The sequence below is a fragment of the Octopus bimaculoides genome, chromosome 25 (assembly GCF_046866305.1).
Source record: "Octopus bimaculoides isolate indiv1 chromosome 25, ASM4686630v1, whole genome shotgun sequence".
Classification (NCBI taxonomy): domain Eukaryota; kingdom Metazoa; phylum Mollusca; class Cephalopoda; order Octopoda; family Octopodidae; genus Octopus; species Octopus bimaculoides.
In genome coordinates this window covers 26,343,372-26,363,371 of record NC_142952.1, presented here as the reverse complement: position 1 = coordinate 26,363,371, position 20,000 = coordinate 26,343,372, and the positions used below count along the sequence as shown (strand labels likewise).

General features: G+C 39.9%; 1 protein-coding gene across 7 annotated transcripts in view; it reads left to right on the top strand.

Moving 5' to 3' along the window:
- The window catches only part of LOC106879922 (PAS domain-containing serine/threonine-protein kinase), a 95,080-nt gene that overhangs the window by 29,213 nt on the left and 45,867 nt on the right, over positions 1–20,000 (top strand). For 3 of the 7 annotated variants that reach the window (XM_089341884.1, XM_089341885.1, XM_089341886.1), the window contains one exon: positions 7,906–8,183. In XM_089341884.1, coding sequence (XP_089198010.1) covers positions 7,906–8,183 — 278 coding nt within the window. Of the gene's footprint in view, positions 1–821; positions 1,366–2,746; positions 2,765–7,905; positions 8,184–12,886; positions 13,027–20,000 lie in introns of those variants that run through there. The other 4 variants (XM_089341888.1, XM_089341889.1, XM_089341887.1 and 1 more) reach the window with 4 other exon arrangements.

The following is a 20,000-nucleotide window of genomic DNA, read 5'->3' as shown; positions in this document are numbered from 1 at the left end:
TGTATATGTATAAAATATATATCCTTATATGTATGAAAGCACTGTTATTTGGACACGTAATAAACAGATTTATTACTATATATATATATGTATGTATGTATATATGTGTGTGCATAAATATATATGCGTGTGTGTGTGCTTATATATATGTATATACACACATTTATACATGCATACAACTGTATGTGAACATACATGCACACAAGATATATTTAATTCTACGCACATTGTACATTCATACACACGTGTATATTTAGTTACAGAGTAACACACACACACACATATATATACACACACACACACACACACGTACACATATTGATTCATAGCTTTTGTTGTGTAAAGAAGGTGGGGAGGGTAGTAGTGCAAGTAATGCTGACAGTGGGAGTGGCATGCAAAGAGAGATAGTGGAAGCGACGGTGGTAGTAGTGAGAGATGACAGAGAAAGGGAGAAAAAAAAAACTGGTGGTGGTGGGATGGGTGAATATCAATAAGGATAGAAAGAGTAGCGGTGTGAGGAAGGAGAGGAATAACAAAGGCAGAGAGGAAGAGGCACTGGAGTTGCAGAATGAGAGAATAAAAAAATACATACATATATATATATATACACATCCATACATATATATGTGTATGTGTATATATATATATATATATATATATATATATGAGTATATAAATATATATATATATATATATATATATATATATACACACACACACACACACACACACACACACATTTATATATATATATATATATAGAGAGAGAGAAAGAGTGTGTGTGCATGACTGTATCAGATAAAGCTGTTTGTGATGATGATGATGATGCCAGCATGAAGTCAGTGTGAATCAGTCGTGATGTCTGTTGCTGTGAAGCGTGCAGTCTGCACCGGCGCTGGCTACTTACCTCTCTCGTCTGTTGTTGTGCACCACGATCTCTTGAGCAGTGCACTACTGCAGGCAGGTGCACCACCACCACCACCACCACCACCACAAGCACCACCACTGAACATCGTATCTTCCCCTTATTCTACCAGCGTAGCTGGCCTCAATGTGCATTCGATGATAATGATGATGATGCCGATGGTTATAACAACGATGACGCTGACGACAATGATGGTGTTGATGATGACATTGGGGCAGGCTGAACTGGACGCTCGGCTCTGCTAGGGTAGGTTGCTACTGACGATGGTTGTTCTTCCCTCTCTCCTTCTCTCTCTCTCCTTCTCTCTCTCTCTCTCTCTCTCCCTGCAACTAATGAATGAATGAATGACGATGACGATGATGATGATTTGGGATCATGTTGATATGACTCATAATCTGGATGCTGATGATGGTGATGGTGATGGTGATGGTGGCAATGATGTGAGTGTTCATACTATTGTTGTTGCTTAATCCTAAATCCGTCCCGATCGAGCAGAGATGTTCCACCCATGACCATCCTGTTTTGTTTTTATTGTTTTCTTTGTTTCAGACTAAGTCTATGTTGGAGTACGTTATTCAATGCACATCCACCCAAGTTTTATTTTTTTCTATTTCACCTTTTCCTTTAAAAAAAATATAAGGTAGAGTATAGATTGAGGTGAATTTGACTGTTATTTCTAGGACATTGATTGACCACAGAGGGGTACTCCCTTGTTGCTATTCAAATCTTGATGGTGATGTTTATATCAATGTTTTTGTTGTCGATGGTGGTGTTCATATGTTTTTGTTGATGATTATGATATTAATTATTGCTGCAGCTGATGATGATGATGATGATGATGATGATTCGGATATGATTAATGCTAGTGATGTGGATGCTGTTACAGTCAGCTTTGTTGGTGTTGTGGTTTTGGTGGTTGATGGCAATGCGTATGCATGAGTGCTTTCAAAGAAATATATATATATATATATATATATATATATATATATATATACATACACACACACACACACACACACACACACACACACACACACACACATTTATATATATATCTATCTATCTATCTATCTATATATATATTGATATAGATATATAGATAGATAGATCACATGTATATATGTGTATATATAAATACATGCACATGTGTAATATATATATTTATACATGCACACAAACTGAAAGTAATTTAAAAGTCCCTCTGACATTAATACAAATTGGCTAAAAGCTGAGGTTAGTTGAGTCTGATATACATCCTATGCTGTCCTTATACCTCTTACCTCCCCCACTCCGGTCATTACATCCCTGTGACCCTTGTTCAACTTTGCTATGGCTCAGGGATTCCAGGGGAGTTGGGTAGTAGGTCTACCATCTGGTGTCCAGACTGCTTCGGATGCTCGAACAAAGTATGCTCATGCAATTCGCAAGTGACCATATCTTGTACCATTTTTTAGGACAATATACCATGATATGTCTATGAAGATATTCGTAACAAAATATGAAAGATGGTTTAGAAATTATATAGAAATAGAATTTCTCACTAAATGTAAAATAAGAATTATATATATATATATATATATTAAAAGGGCTTTTGAATCACTTTACCTATGTGTACATTCGTGTGTATATATACTTATATGTATTTGTGTATTATATATGCATCTTATATGTGTGTGTGCATGCATATGTACATATATATGTGTGTGTGTGTGTGTGTATACACATATGTGTGGCAGTTGTAAACAAGCATCAGTGTTGTGCAGGCGACATTTGCTTTCGATCGTCTGAGGAAAAATCCAATGTCTGGCCATGAGGAAATATTACCTTGCATGGAAACAGGTGAGAGTTGGTGACATGGAGGATGTTCAGCCGTAGACAAATCTTCAACGAAGACATATATACATCTATATATATACCATTATACCATTGCCAATTTTAACACAAACACCTGGTCCTGGGATGCTTTTAGCAGAGTTATGTGTGTAGTGTGTGGGTATGCATGCATTATATATATATATATATATATTTATATATATAGTGTGTATATGTATATGTTGTAGGTTTAAATCCAGTGTTTCTTAACCCTTTTTTACCCATGGAACCCTTTTTGATTTCTATTTTCTTTGAATGGACCCATCTAGCCATTTGATGTTAAAAAACATCCTATTATATTTTTATAATGAAATATTATTAGGAATTGTATTTCAAAAATTGTTAAAATATTTTGTGTCTTATAGAAGTATAAACAGTTTATTGCTCATTATTTTTTAACAGAAAAATCTTATATGGATCCCCAAAAGGGCCACCTGGACCCCAGTTGAGACCCACCAATTTAATCGGTCGCCAATTTTAACACCAACATTTGGTTGTTGTGTGCGTATAGCATAGCTGACTATGTTGCTAGCATGCAAGTCATGTCTTCAATCTGGGGGGTTATCTTTCACACCCACTATTCTCAGAACCCCTGAAAAGGGGCAAGGGTTTTGCTTTTCTTCATTGGTCTGAGCAATTAAAAAAAAAAAACAGTAAAATAAAATTGTAAAGTGTGTGTGTGTGTGTGTCTTCTCACATAAACATACATTCATATACGCACACTTCGGTGATTGGCTTCGGTATAATACAGACATCTTTTCATTCTTTTACTCGTTTCAGTCATTGGACGGCAGCCAATCTGATGATTACCTTGAAAAGTTTAGTCAATCAGATAGACTCCCAACTTTGTTTTTAAATCCAGTACTTATTGTCATGTCTTTTTGCTGACTGCTTAGTTATAGGAACATAAATAAACCAAGGCTGGTTATCAGATGGCGGGAAACAAGTGTACACACACACACACACACACACACATCCAAACATACACCTTATAGGCTTCTGCACAGTTCATCTACTAAATTAGCTTATAGGGCTTTGTTGATTCATAATTATAGAAGACACTTGCCTAAGGTACCCTGCCGTGGGCCATACTTGTGTTTTTGGGTTTTTTTTGTTTATTACCTTAGCTTATAAGAAAGGGGAGGGTTTGCATAGGAGAAAAAAAATGTTGAAGAAATTGCTGCTCTTGTTCCACACAGTGATGTGTTTATATATGTATACATGAATGTTGTATATATATATATGTGTGTGTGTGTGTTTAATATATTGGCTGTGTGGTAAAACATTTGTTTCCCAACCACATGGTTCTGAGTTCAGTCTAAGGCTTGGTAATTTGGGCACGTGTCTTACTATGTCCTTGAGCTGACCAAAGCCTTGTGAGTGTACCTGGTAGATGGAAACTAAAAGAAGCTTGTCATATATGTGTGTATGTGTGCATGTATCCTTGTGTCTGTTTTTATCTCCCACCACCACTTCACAACTGTTGTTGGTATATTTACATCCTACTGACTTTGCAGTTTGGCAAAAGAAACCGATAAAGTAAATACCAGGTTTAAAAAAAAAGATGCTGGAGTCGATTTTCTCTACTGAAAATTCTTCAAGATGCTGCTCCAGTATGGCCGCAATCTATGACTGAATCAAATAAGAGATAAAAGGTGTGTGTGCATCATTGTGTTTATGTTTTGCATACGGTCATGGATTGGACTAGACTTTTTGAGGTAATGTTTTATAGCCAAGCATCATTACTGATGCCTACCCTTTCAGATGACTGTCTCTTCTGACACATGAGGAAACTGTGGACTCATTCTAAAAACAGGATACACAAGAAGTATTCATACACACACACACACCACATATATATATATACATATATATATATCTTTTACTTGTTTCAGTTATAAGACAGCAACCATGCTGGGGCACCACCTTGAAGAATTTTTAGTCAAATGAATCAACCCCAGTACTTTTTTTTTGTTTTGTTTAGCTTTTTTTTTTAAATCCTGGTACATATTCTATCGGTCTCTTTTGCTGAACCGATAAGATACAGGGACGTAAACACACCAACACTGGTTGTGAAGTGGTTGAGTGGACACATACACATACAATGGTCTTCCTTCAGTTTCTTATTTCTTTACTGCCCACAAGGGGGGACAAACAAGGACAGACAAACGGATTAAGTCGATTATATCGACCCCAAAATGATGAAAGGCAAAGTCGACCTTGGCGGAATTTGAACTCAGAGCGTAGCGTCAGATGAAATACCGCTAAGCATTTCATCCGGCATGCTAACGTTTCTGCCGGCTCACCACCTTCATCGCCGCCTTCCTTCAGTTTCTATCTACCAGATCCACTCACAAGGCTTTGGTTGTCCCAAGGCTATAGTAGAAGACATTTGCCTAAAGTGCCACACGGTGAGACTGAAACCAGAACCATGTGGTTGGGAAGCAAGTTTCTTACCACAAGCCAACATCACACACACTTAATTTCTACCAGTTGCAGCCATGTTTGTGTTACACCTTTAAGGGTTTCAGTCTCTCATATTGATCCCTGTACCTTTTTTTTTTATTGATCCTTATTTATTGAATGGTTTAAAGAGCTGCAATTCAGTACACTTATTTACGCCATTATTAGATGCATGTGCAGGTGCATGCACATTCATGTACTTACACACATGCATACAGACAGACAGACAGATTCACACACACACATACATATAAACGAAAGGCCTCAGCATTGTCTGCACATATTGAATGCCACTCAGAAAATATTGACCTTCCCGTGACCTCAGTGAGGGATACTTGCTCAAAGTACCATGCGGTAAGGTTGAACCCCAAGACAACATGCTTAGAAAGTTGAACATATAACCTACACAGCTATCCTTACATCCGGATGCCTTTCCTAATATGCCAACCACTTTACAGAGTGTACTGGGTGTATTTTACATGGCACCATCACCAGTGCTTTATATATATATATATATATATATATCATCATCATCATCATCATCGTTTAACGTCCGCTTTCCATGCCAGCATGGGTTGGACGATTTGACTGAGGACTGGTGAAACCGGATGGCAACACCAGGCTCCAGTCTAATTTGGCAGAGTTTCTACAGCTGGATGCCCTTCCTAACGCCAACCACTCAGAGAGTGTAGTGGGTGCTTTTACGTGTCACCCGCACGAAAACGGCCACTCTCGAAATGGTGTCTTTTATGTGCCACCCGCACAAGCCAGTCCAGGGGCACTGGCAATGATCTCGCTCGAAAATCCTACGGGAGCCAGTCAGGCGGTACTGGCAACGGCCACGCTCAAAATGGTGCATCTCATGTGCCACCCGCACAAGAACCAGTCCAGGGGCACTGGCAACGATCTTACTTGGCTTGCCGGATCTTCTCACGCATAGCACATTTCCAAAGGTCTCGGTCAGTAGTCATCGCCTCGGTGAGGCCTAATGTACGAAGGTCTTGCCTCACCACCTCAGCCCAGGTCTTCCTGGGCCTACCTCTTCCACGGGTTCCCTCAACTGTTAGGGTGTGGCACTTTCTCACGCAGCTATCCTCATCCATTCTCACCACATGTCCATACCAGCGCAATCGTCTCTCTTGCACACCACAACTGTTCAGCTTTTCTCTCACGATACTTTTGTTCTGCAAGATTCCTGATGAGAAATCATATGTTAAAACAGATATTGTTATATTTGGGGATGGTCATATTATTGCCAATTAACTACATACGCTATATATACTTGGTCTTCACTCCAGTGTTGTTACTATTCTTACTAAAACAAGAATAATAACGAAGCTGAAGGGAAAAACAAATGTATGTAGTGCATGTGATTAATAAGCCAAAAAAATATGACCATCCCCAAATATAACAATATATATATGTGTGTGTATATATATAACAATATATATATGTGTGTATTTATGTATGTATATATATGTGTGTGTGTATGTATATATGTATATATGTGTGTGCATATGTATACGTGTATATGTATGTATATATATATATATATGTCTGTATGTGTGTGTATGTATATATATGTTTGTATATGCATGTATATATAGATATATCTCTAGCTCTCACCTTTTGACTGTGTATATGTATAGTCTCTTTTACTCTTTTACTTGTTTCAGTCATAAGCCTTGTACTTATTCTGTCGGTCTCTTTTGCCGAACTGCTAAGTTACGGGGACGTAAACACACCAGCATCGGTTGTCAAGCGATGTTGGGGGGACAAACACAGACATGCAAACATGTACACACACATACATATTTAGGAAAGTGGGTTATACATCATTAGATGTACACCTAACTTTCCTATGTTAAATTAGAAGTGAACTGAACGCAGAAACTCCAAACTGATCAACAACAACAAATATTTATTGTATGGTGGAAAATAAAACAGCTTCCAATTGTCCGGTTTCTGAGTAGCCTAAAATGTAGATGTACGGTTCCTCGAGCTGGTGTCGTTGTAGAGACAACTTGGTTCAACCACACTCAAATGAGAGAGCTTGCTTAGACGTCTTGCTTGGTCACTGTCTGGTGTGGTAAAGAGAGACAGAATAGAAGTGGGAATGCTTGGATGTTGAAATCCACGCATGCGTGGATAAGGATACAGCAATCGTGACTATGCCTTTTTGGCGCCAATATGACGTCACTACAATGGCTCCCCCTTGAGTGTGGAACACGAAATTAAAAAAAATTTTGGAGGGACGTCTGTAAAAGCGCACCTCTTCAAACACCATCACCGAATGACCTTTTCGCCACCAGCTTCGTTCAACCAAGATTACCACCGTGACGACAACTGACGGGCTTCTTTCAGTTTCCGTCTACCAAATCCACTCACAAGGCTTTGGTCGGCCTGAGGCTATAGTAGAAGACACTTGCCCAAGGTGCCACTCAGTGGCACTGAACCTGGAACCATGTGGTTGGTAAGCAAGCTACTTACCACACAGCCACTCCTACGCCTATATATATATATATATATATATATACTCACACACACACATATATGTACATATACACACACACACATATATATGAGTGTTTTTATCATAAATGTGTAGTTTTTCTCTCACCTTTTGTTTTTTTCTTTCTCTTCAGATTACCCTGGAAAGCAATCAGCAAAAAGCAGCATTTTAAACTCCCAATATCCTCCCACAAAAGAAGGACCAGCCTTTTGTTGCAAACACCCTGGACAAAAAGAGCCTCTGGAGCCCTTTCAAAATTCTTTCAATGAAATATCAGAGGATCTATCTTGTACCGATGTCTCTTTCAGCAAATATGTCGAAGTCCCTTACCCCGGAGACTGTTCTTTGTTGCCTTCGACCATTCGGAATCCAAACAAGGCTATATTTACCATCGATGCTAAAACATCTCAGGTGAGAAAATCTTTCTTGACAAATATTAACCCTTTAGCATTTAAACCTGCCATATCCAACCCAAATATTCTATCTGCTTTGTGTTCAAAACGCCATGATAGGTCGCTGACCAAAACATTCAATTTTTTTTCTCCTTGTTTTCTCTGTATTCTTTCTGTTGAAGAGCATAGCTCGAAGCGTTAAAGACTTTCTCTATCCCCGAGCGTTAAACTAATACATCTTTTGTTGTTTACACCACCTGTGCTCGTCTGTTGTTGTTTTTTTCGTAAATTCTCCCATATATATTTATATATATATATATATATATATATATATATATATATATATATATATATATATATATATATATATATATATATAATCTGAAGTGTACAATATTATATATCCATTATGGTCGATCTTACCAATCGGTTTCGTGCTAGGAATTCAACGGAGTGTTGGGTAACAATTCGATTATGTAACCCTGCGCTCATCAGAGGTAACCATTATGGAATAAAATATGGCAAGTGCATTTTTTTCTGACTTATGGACTCTTAAACAACTTACATACATATAATTTGTTTTTGTGTCTGGTTTGCAAGATTTTTGATGTGAATTCATGTGTTTAAACAAAAATCTTGTCTGGGGAGGATCATTATATCATTAATGGTAATAAATATATGACCTGGTATGCATGTGTTTATTATAATTGGCACAATTACCCTCCCAGGACACAATATATGTATTGTGAATGTGTGTGGCTCAGTGGTTAAGGTATTCAACTCACGATCGAAAGGATGTGTGTTTGATTCCTGGCAGCACATTGTATCCTTGAGCAAGACACTTCATTTCACATTGCTCTCATCCCCTCACCTAATGAAAATGAGTAATACCTGTATTTCAAAGGGCCAGTCTTGTTACATTCTGTGTCGACACTGAATCTCCCTGAGAACTACGTTACGGGTTTGTGTATCTGTGGAGTGCTCAGCCAATTACACATTAATTTCACGAGCAGGCTGTTCTGTTGATCAGATCAATTGGAACCTTCGTCATCATAACAGACAGAGTACCGGTTAATATATATGTGTTAAATTTGATGACTGGCACCCATGCCAGTGTAGCACTAACAGCACCATCTGAGCGGGATCACTGCCAGAGCAGCAGTCTGGCTTCCGTGCCGGTGGCACGTAAAAAGCACCATTTGAGCATGTTCATTACCAGCGTCCCCTTACTGGCACTTGTGCTGGTGGCATGTGAACAAAACATTTGACCGAGGTCGTTGCCAGTGCCGCTGGATTGACTCCTGTGCAGGTGGCACGTAAAAACACCATTTGAGTGTGGCCATTGCCAGTACCACCAGACTGGCCCTCGTGCCGGTGGCACGTAAAAGCACCCACTACACTCTCGGAGTGGTTGGCATTAGGAAGGGCATCCAGCTGTAGAAACTCTGCCAGATCAGATTGGAGCCTGGTGCAACCATCTGGTTTGCCAGTCCTCAGTCAAATCATCCAACCCATGCTAGCATAGAAAGCAGACGTTAAATGATGATGATGAGGATGATATATATATATATATATATATATATATATATATATATATATATATATTATGTGTTTGTACATATACATACATAGTATAAATGTATAAATGCATGTGTACGTGCCAGTGTCATGTAAAATCACTCGTGCTGGTGGCACGTTAAGAGCACCCAACACACACTATAAAGTGGTTGGTGGGTTGGTGTTAGAAAGACGCACCCAGCCATAGAAGCCAGGCTAAATCAAACTGGACCCTGGTGCAGCTCTCCTGCTTGCCAGCTCTGGTCAAACCATCTAACCCATGCCAGCATGGAAAATAGACGTTAAAGGATGATAATGATACATATATATATATATATATATATATATATATTTAAGGAAGAATGTTACGATTGAGAAGATGAATCACAATGACCTTTTGTGTGCACAGTTTGTGACCGACCATGCCTTTCTTTTGCTGGATTCAAATCTCATTTGAGGCCCCATGGAAAAACGAACCTCCACCAACTATTCTGCGTATATGCGTGTGCTCTTTCAATTCAATGTATGCCAGAAGGTTTGCAAATCTAATGGAGACCTCAAAAGACATTTCGCAAATCTAACGGAGACCTCAAAAGACATTTTAAGATCAGAACTGATCTGCTGATCTTGGTGGTCCAAATCGGATATGCAATCTATGTGGGTGCCTTTTCAAAGCATTGTCTGGTTTAAAAAGCCATATCAGATGCCATGATGGTTCTAAGGTTTAGGTACAGGAGGTAGTCAAACTCTGCATAAAGAGTCGACAAGTACTTTATACATGTATATATATCATCATCATCGTTTAACGTCCGCTTTCCATGCTAGCATGGGTTGGACGACTTGACTGAGGATTGGTGAAACCGGATGGCAACACCAGGCTCCAATCTAAATTTGGCAGAGTTTCTACAGCTGGATGCCCTTCCTAACGCCAACCACTCAGAGAGTGTAGTGATATATATATATATATATATATATATATATATATATATATATATATATATATATATATAGATACATGTATGTAGAATATATGCATGTGTTTCTGTGTACACATACATTCATATTTCTGTTCAAATGTGTGTGTACATATAAAAGCATGCACCTCTAAACTTAATCTCACATGTGTGTATATATCTTATTATGCATTCATACACTGTATACGGATACAAACACACATGCACACACAAACATAATTGCACTCTTATTCTTCTTATACACGCAACTATTTGCACACATTCAATTCTACATACATAGGCACTACTACAGTTACTACCCTGCATATATACACACCATCAACTCTAACACATACATGCATGTATGTATGCATGTGTGTGTATTCTTTTCTCTAAGACACTTCAGTCATTTGACTGCGACCATGCTGGAGCATCACCTTAAAGGGTTTTCTTTTTAGTCGAACAAATTGACCCCAGGACTTATTCTTTGTAAGCCTAGTACTAATTCTATCTGTCTCTTTTGCCAACCCTCTAAGTTACAGGAGCATAAGCACTCCATCGGTTGTCAAGTGACGGTGGGGGAATGGGGAGACAAACACACACACACACACATATATATATATATATATATATACACACACATGACAGGCTTCTTTCAGTTGCCATCTACCAAATCCACCCACAATGCTTTGGTTGGCCCCGAGGCTATAGAAGAAGACACTTGCCCACGGTGCCATGCAGTGGGACCGAACCTGGAGACATGTGGTTGGGAAGCAAGCTTCTTACCACACAGCCATGCCTGTATATCCATTGCTGGTCTCTCTCTGATTCTGTGTGTGTGTGTGTGTATATAACTATATCCGAATATGAACACTTGTGTTTATTCATAGAGGCACAGCTCTTTCAATTATGTGTATACACTTCCGAGCAAGGCTAGTTAACTCATTAGTCTCTCACCCTCCTCTTCTTCCTCCTCCCCCTCTCTCCTCTCTTCCTCTCTCCATATAGAGAGCATATATATTGTGTGTGTGTATATATATATATATATATATATGTGTGTGTATGTATGTGAGTATATGTGTATACATATGTGTATGTATGAGTATATATGTCTGTATGTATGTGAGTTTATATGTATACATGTGTGTATGTATGAGTATATATGTATATATATGTATATATATGTATATGTATATATATATGTATGTGTGTGAGTATATATATATATATATATATATGCATGTGTGTATATGTATACATGTGTGTGTGAGTATATGTATGTTAGTATATATATATATATATATTTATACGTGTGTGTGTACATGTATTTGTATGAGTATAGGTATATATATACATGTGTGTATATATGTGTATGCAGGTATATATATATATATATATATATATATATATATATATATATACACATGTGGGTTTATGTGCATGCATGCATTCATTTAGCAATACTAATTAGTTGAGAAATGTGTATTTGAGTGAGTGTATGTGTGTGTGTGTGTATGTCAGAGTTTATACATGTGGTTGTATGCGGTAGTGGTGGTGGTGGTGCTGTAGGTGGATGTGGGTAGAGGTGTGGTGGTGCCTATTGAACTACAGGTTGTTCAAAATAGATCTATGGATTTATTGACTCTTCAACAATGTGCTGTGCCTCACATCTCTATGGTGGCGGTGGCAGCAGCGGCGGTGGCAGCAGCGGCGGTGGCAGCAGCGGCGGTGGCAGCAGCGGCGGTGGCAGCAGCGGCGGTGGCAGCAGCGGCGGTGGCAGCAGCGGCGGTGGCACGCTCAGGAATCAGAGCAGTTTTTTGTTTGGATTTGATAATGATGATTGTTGTTGTTTTATTATTATTATTATTATTATTTGTAGTAGTAGTAGTAGTAGCGGTAGGAGTAAGGTTGTTTATTTTTTATTTGTTTTTGTGTAGTTGGATTTGAAAATGATTGCTCTGATTTTTTTTTTTTTAGTTTTTTTTAACATTATTTCGAGACCCTCCACCCCCCGCACACTTTGTCTGTCTCTGTTTCGTTCCCCACCCTCATCTGCTGCCCTGGCGGCAAGTAAAAAAGCAATCATCACCACCACCACCATCACTGTCATCATCATCATCATCATCATCATCATCATCTTTATTAGTAGTAGTGGTAGTGGTAGCAGTAGTAGTAGTATATGGTTCTTTTTTTGTTTGTGACTGGTGGTTGTGGTGGTGGTGGTGTCGGCGTTTTCCCTCCGACTTGTGAGGGATGGATAGAGACAAGGATCGTGGGGTAGAAGAATTGGAGAGATGAAGTGAAGGCTGATGTTGCAACAGAGGCAAGGAATCAGTGTGGAGAGATGATGAGGTGAGGTTTTTTTAAAATTTTCTGTTGCACTATGGCATGGGGTGGCCATCTAGTAGGAGACAGAGGTGGGATGGCAGAAATCATTAGAACATTGAACAAAATGCTATGCAGTCTTTTTGTTGTTTTGTTTTTGACTGCTCTGAGTTCAAATCCCACCAAAGCCAATTTTGCCTTTCATCTTTTACAAGGTCAAAAGTTGCTATTCTTGTACCCAAATTAGAAATCATCATCATTATTATTATTATTATCATTATTATTATTATTATTATTATCATTAAGAAGGCAATGAGTTGGCAGAGTCGTTAGCATGCTGCATGAAATGCTTAGCTGTATTTTGCCTGGCGCTATGTTCTGAGTTCAAATTCCACTGAAGTCGATTTAGCCTTTCATCCTTTCGGAGTCAATAAATTAAGTACCAGTGAAATTCTGGGGTCGATGTAATCAACTAGTCCCCTCCTGCAAAACTTCAAGCTTTGTGCCTGTACTAGAAAGGATTATTAAGGCAATGAGCTTGCAGAGTCGTTAGTTCTCCAGGCAAAATGCTCAGCAGCATTTCATCCATCTTTACGTTCTGAGTTCAAATCCTGCTGAGGTCCACTTTGTCTTTCATCCTTTTGGGGTCGATGAAATAAGTACCAGTTAAGCACTAGGGTCAATGTGATAGACTCATTTCCTCTCCCAAAATTGTTGCCCTTGTGGCAAAATTTGAAACCATTATTATTATTATTATTATTATTATTATTACTCTCTTTTACTTGTTTCAGTCATTTGACTGTGGCCATGCTGGAGCACCGCCTTTAGTCGAGCAAATCGACCCAAGCACTTATTCTTTGGAAGCCTAGTACTTATTCTATCGGTCTCTTTTGCTGAACCGCTATGTTACGGGGACGTAAACACACCAGCATCGGTTGTCAAGCGATGTTGTGGGGACAAATACAGACACACAAACATGTACACACACATACATATATATATACATATATACGAGGGGCTTCCTTCAGTTTCCGTCTACCAAATCCACTTACAAGGCTTTGTTTGCGCCGAGGCTATAGTAGAAGACACTTACCCAAGGTGCCACACAATGGGACTGAACCCGGAACCATGTGGTTGGTAAGCAAGCTACTTACCACACAGCCACTCCTACGCCTATTATTATTATTATTATTATTATTATTATTATTATCATCATTATTATTATTCAGTAGTTTTATTTTTATAACGTGCTTTCACTTCACTACCGAGCGCAGCTCTGTGCGCCTTGGGTATGTGCTGTGGTTTGCTGTGGTGCTCTTATGTTTACTGTATTGAAAGTCTTTTGCGTAGAATGTGTGCAGTACCCAGTAGTGCAATTTTCTGTATGTTATATATATTTGTAAGTCCTGCTATTTTTGTTATGTATTTGTCTGATTATCATCATCATTATTATTATTATTATTATTATTATCATTATTATTATTATTATTATAATTATTATTAAGGTGGTGAGCTGGCAGAATTGTTTGTATACCAGGTGAAATGCTTAGTGGTATTTTGTTTGTTTTACATTCAGAGTTCAAATTCCCGTGAGGTTGACCTTGCTTTCATCCTTTCAAGGTCAATAAAATAAGTACCAGTGAAATTCTGGGGGTCAATGTAATTGACATAACCCCTTCTCCTGAAATTGCTAGCCTTGTGCCAAAAGATTTGAAACCATTATTAATGTTGTTGAGGTGTCAATTTGGTAGTAAATGGAGAGCGCTTGACAACTTCATGTTTGTTTGTGAGTTCAATTATCTCATAAGGGATACATCGAATAAATTTTTTTTAAGGCAGCGAGCTGACAGAATCATTAGCATGCCAGATGAAATGCTTAGCGGTATTTTGTCTGCCACTACGTTCTGAGTTAAAATTCTGCTGAGGTCGACTTTGCCTTTCCTCCTTTCGGGGTCAAGAAAATATGTACCAGTTATGCACTGGGGTCGATGTAATCGACTAGACCGTTCCCCAAAATTTCAGGCTTTGCATCTATAGTAGAAAGGATTATTGTTGTTATTTAGGAAGCTAGCTGGCAGAATTGTTAGGATGCCAGGCAAAACGCTTTGTGGCATTTTGTCCGTCTTCATGTTCTAATTTCAAATTCCACCGAGGTTGACGTTGCCATTCATCTAGTGGTGGTGAAGAATAAACTCAGAGATACATATATATATATATATATATATATATATGTGTGTGTGTATGACAGGCTTCCACACAGTTTCCATTTTCTGGAGATATGCTGTGACTGTGAAGACCTGGCAAATAAAGTGAGTTTACGGCTGTATCCTACACCAGTTTCACATAACCGGCCCCAGCCCATTCAAAAGTACCTTGGATCGTAGGGTGACCTGCTGTGCTTGAGGAGACCTATTGAGTCAAGTACATCAACACCAAAATGAAAATCAAATGGAAATTGTAGATGTGATACCTGTGCGTGTGGCACGTAAAAAGCACTAACCGATTGTGGCCATTCCCAGCCTCCTATGGCCCCTGTACCGGCGGCATGTAAAAAGCACCCACTACACTCACGGAGTGGTTGGTGTTAGGAAGGGCATCCAGCTGTAGAAACACTGCCAAATCAGACTGGAGTCTAGTGTAGCTTTCCAGCTTGTCAGCCCTGGTCAAACCGTCCAAACCATGCTAGCATGGAAAACGGATGTTAAGCGATGATGATGACAATGATGATGACATTGGTTGGCCCAGGAATATAGCAGAAGACATTTGCCCAAGCCACTCAACAGTGGGGATGAACCCAAAACCATGGAGTCACATAGTGAACTTCTTAACCTCACATTCAAAATTATGATGGGTTCCAACTTTTTAAACTTGTCAAACATCTTGATGAGGAGAGAAGACTAATATGGATATAAAATCTATTTTACTTCATTTTTGTACACACGTACATGCATACATACATTCACATGTTCATATATACATATGTATGTACACACGTGCATACATTCACATGTTCATATATACATATGTACATACGCACAAGCACATGCACACATACACATGCTGCAAAATCTCAAACAGGCAAACAAACACTAGTTTGTCAATAGTCAGTGGGTCTCTGTGAAGGTTGCAAAAAAGCAATGAATGAGCTTTGACAAGAAAATCAGATATTTAATCAATGAATAGAATTGAACCAGTGTGTGTGTGTTAATTATATTGGCATGATTCTCCCTAGACACAACAAAATCTTTTTTGTCATCTACTTTATAGATGACAAAACTAAATCACACAATATAAACTAGATGACCGCTGGCAATCACCAAAAGCGGTACTTTTTACCTTCTACTTGTTTCACTCATTAGACTGTGACCATGCTGGGGCACCACCTCAAAGAATTTTTAATCAAATGTATCAACCCCAGTACTTATTTTTATTCTTAAACCTGATACTTATTCTATCAATCTCTTTTGCTGAACTGCTAAGTTTCAGGTATGTAGACACACCAATACTGGTTGTCAAATGGTGGCGGGGAATAAAGACACACATACACACACCTATATATGCAATGGGCTTCTTTCAGTTAGCATCCCAAATACACTCACAAGGCTTTGGTTGAAGAATTCATTGTTGCTAAGTGGTGAATATGTGAGAGGAAGATGTAGTGGATGCAGCAAATGTTGATGATGACGATGACAATGGTTCTGATTTCAGTCTAACAACTGTAGATGGCATTGGGTAATTCTTTTATTGTTTTACTTGTTCCAGTCATTTGGGTGCCATGCTGGAGCACCACCTTAAAGGGTTTTTTTAGTCAAAGAAATCAACCTCAGGCTTACTGCTGGTTGATGGGACACAAGGAGGCACAGCGATAAGTGCGCCAGTTTTAGATAAATGGGAACACACACATACACATACTGGCACACAAATACACACTGGCACTCACTCACAGACACACAGACATGCGTGTAGACACACACATACCATCATTATCAGTTACAATTTTACACCTGCTTTTCTGTGCTAGCATGAGTTGGATGCAACATTCTGAGGCAATATTTCATGGCCTGGTTGGGTACCTTTCCTGCCACATAAAAAGCACATGGTACACTCTGTAAAGTGGTCGGCATTAGGAAGGGCAGCCAGCTGTAGAAATCACGCCAAAACATACTACGGAACCCAGTGTGGACCCTGACCTTGCCAGTCTCTGTCAAGCTGTTCAACTCATGCCAGCATGGAAAACAGATGTTAAATGATTATGTTGATGATGATGAACCCAAGGGCTGCTTCATGCTCCAGTGTCTGCTTTGGTATGGTTTCTGCAGCTGGAAGCCCTTCCTAACACCAACCACTTTACAGAGTGTACTGGGTGCTTGTTTTTTCATGTCACCAGCACTAGCGAGGTCACCATGCCACTCGCATGACTACAAACCCCAAGGGGGTGGCTAACTTGATGCTAGGGGATAAGTAGTAGTAGTAGTATGGGGGGGATGCGTTGTAACAGCATGTCGCTGCATCCACCATTTGTTGGTGATTCTTGGCAGATGACAGGATGAGGAATAGAGGTGGTCAAGTATAAGAGAAAAGGGCCAAAGCAGAACAGGTCTCTTTCTTTAGGGGTGCTGCATGACTATTCACATTTCAGTAGAGAAGGTGCAAGTGACCAGATAGAGCTGGAAAGCGATGAAATCGGTGGTGATGAGGGGACAGGGTGGACCCTCAAAGTACAAGGTGGTTTATCATCACTGGATTTCCTACAACTACTACAGCAAGACTCATGGGTACCCTGGTCTTATTTAAAGTACTGCAACAGCAATACTATCATCATCATCTTAACATTTTAATAACCATTTTTTTTTTCTATATTTACATGTGTTAGATGGAGTTTGTTAGGACAGATTTTCTATAGCTGGATGCCCTCCCTGTTGCCAACCCTCACCAGTTTCTAAACAAGGTAATATTTCCTCATGTTGGAATGTTGGAAACGACACTGCTTGTATGACAATGACCCCCATTTACAACTGTCATACAATGTCAATGCAAGGAGACTCAAATACACACAACACAATGCACACATCACACACACACATACACACACACACACACACACTCAACATACACAACACATACAACGGGCTGCTTGTAGTTTCCATTTAGCAAAGCCATTCACAAAGGCTTTAATCGGCCTGGGCTTTTGCAGCAGGTGCTATCCCAAGGTGCTGCACCATGGGACTGAACATGAAACCTCGTGGTTGAGAAGCAAACTTCTTGACCACATAGCTATGCCTGTGCTTAGCTTTTACTGCCATCGATACCACTACTGCTACTACAGCCTCTGCAGCAAAAGTTGTAATTCACCTGGTTTTATTAAATAAGATACTGCGACATTAACATGAACAATAATCCCATGCTACCATCACTACTGCATCTGCTGCTACTACTACTTATAGTACTTCTATTTTCATCACCTGCACTACTACCACTGTTGCTGTTTCTGTCATCGCGACTACTACTACTACTACTACTACTACTACTACTACTATCAACACTGCTACTGTTACTATTTCTGTTACCATCACCACCACTACTACTGCCACCACCACCATCACTAGTATAACTACCACCATCACCACTATTACTACCACCACCACCATTACTACTATGACTACCACTACTACCACCATCACCGCTATTACTACCACCGCTACTACTACCACCACCACCATTACTACTACCACCACTGCTACTACTACTATTACTGCTACCACCACCATCACTACTATAACTAATACTACTACCACCATCACCACTATTACTACTACCACTACTACTATTACCACCACCACCATCATTACTACTACCACTATCACCACTACTTCTGCTACTTCTACTATTACCATCGCGACTACAACTATTACTACTGCAAAACTTGTGACTCACCTGGTCTTGTTAAGATCACTAGAAACACTACCGCCACCACAACCACCACTACTACTACTACTACTACTACTACCATTAATCACTACCAAAATAAGGTTTTTAACCTTGTCTTATGAAGACGGTGTCTGCATCAATAACAGCCAGCACCACAACGGCAATAACAACAACAACAACAGCAGGACTTTTAACTAAAGCTTGTATGAAAATGCAGTAACATCAATATTAACATGAGCATCACAACACCAGCAACAACATTAAACAAAAGTACCACCTCCATCATCATCACTATTTCTACCACCACCACCTCCACCATCACCACCGCCGCCTCCACCACCGCCGCCATCACCACCACTGCCTCCATCACCACCACCGCCTCCACCATCACCACCGCCGCCTCCACCACCGCCGCCATCACCACCACTGCCTCCATCACCACCACTGCCTCCTCCATCACCACCGCTGCCTCCACCATCACCACCACCGCCTCCACCATCACCACCACCGCCTCACCATCACCATCACCACTGCCGCCTCCACCATCACCACCGCTGCCTCCACCATCACCACCGCTGCCTTCACCATCACCACCTCCACCATCTTCACCGCTGCCTCCACTATCATCATCACTTCCACCATCACCATCACCACTGCCGCCTCCACCATCACCACCACCGCCTCCACCATCCTCACTGTTGCCTCCACCACTGCCTCCACTATCATCATCACTTCCACCATCACCATCACCACTGCCGCCTCCACCATCACCACCACCGCCTCCACCATCCTCACTGTTGCCTCCACCACTGCCTCCACTATCATCATCACTTCCACCATCATCATTGCCTCCATCATCACCACCATCGCCACCGCCACCATCATCACCACCACAACAACAGGAATAAAATAACAAGGCTTTTGAACTAACCTCAAGTTTATAGAAACATCATCAAATACAGCTACAATGCCAACAACAATACAATCTAATCTCATAATTAGTTGATCTTAATTACAGTTACACACACGCACACATATGTATGCATGCATGCATGTAACTTGAGATGCAAATA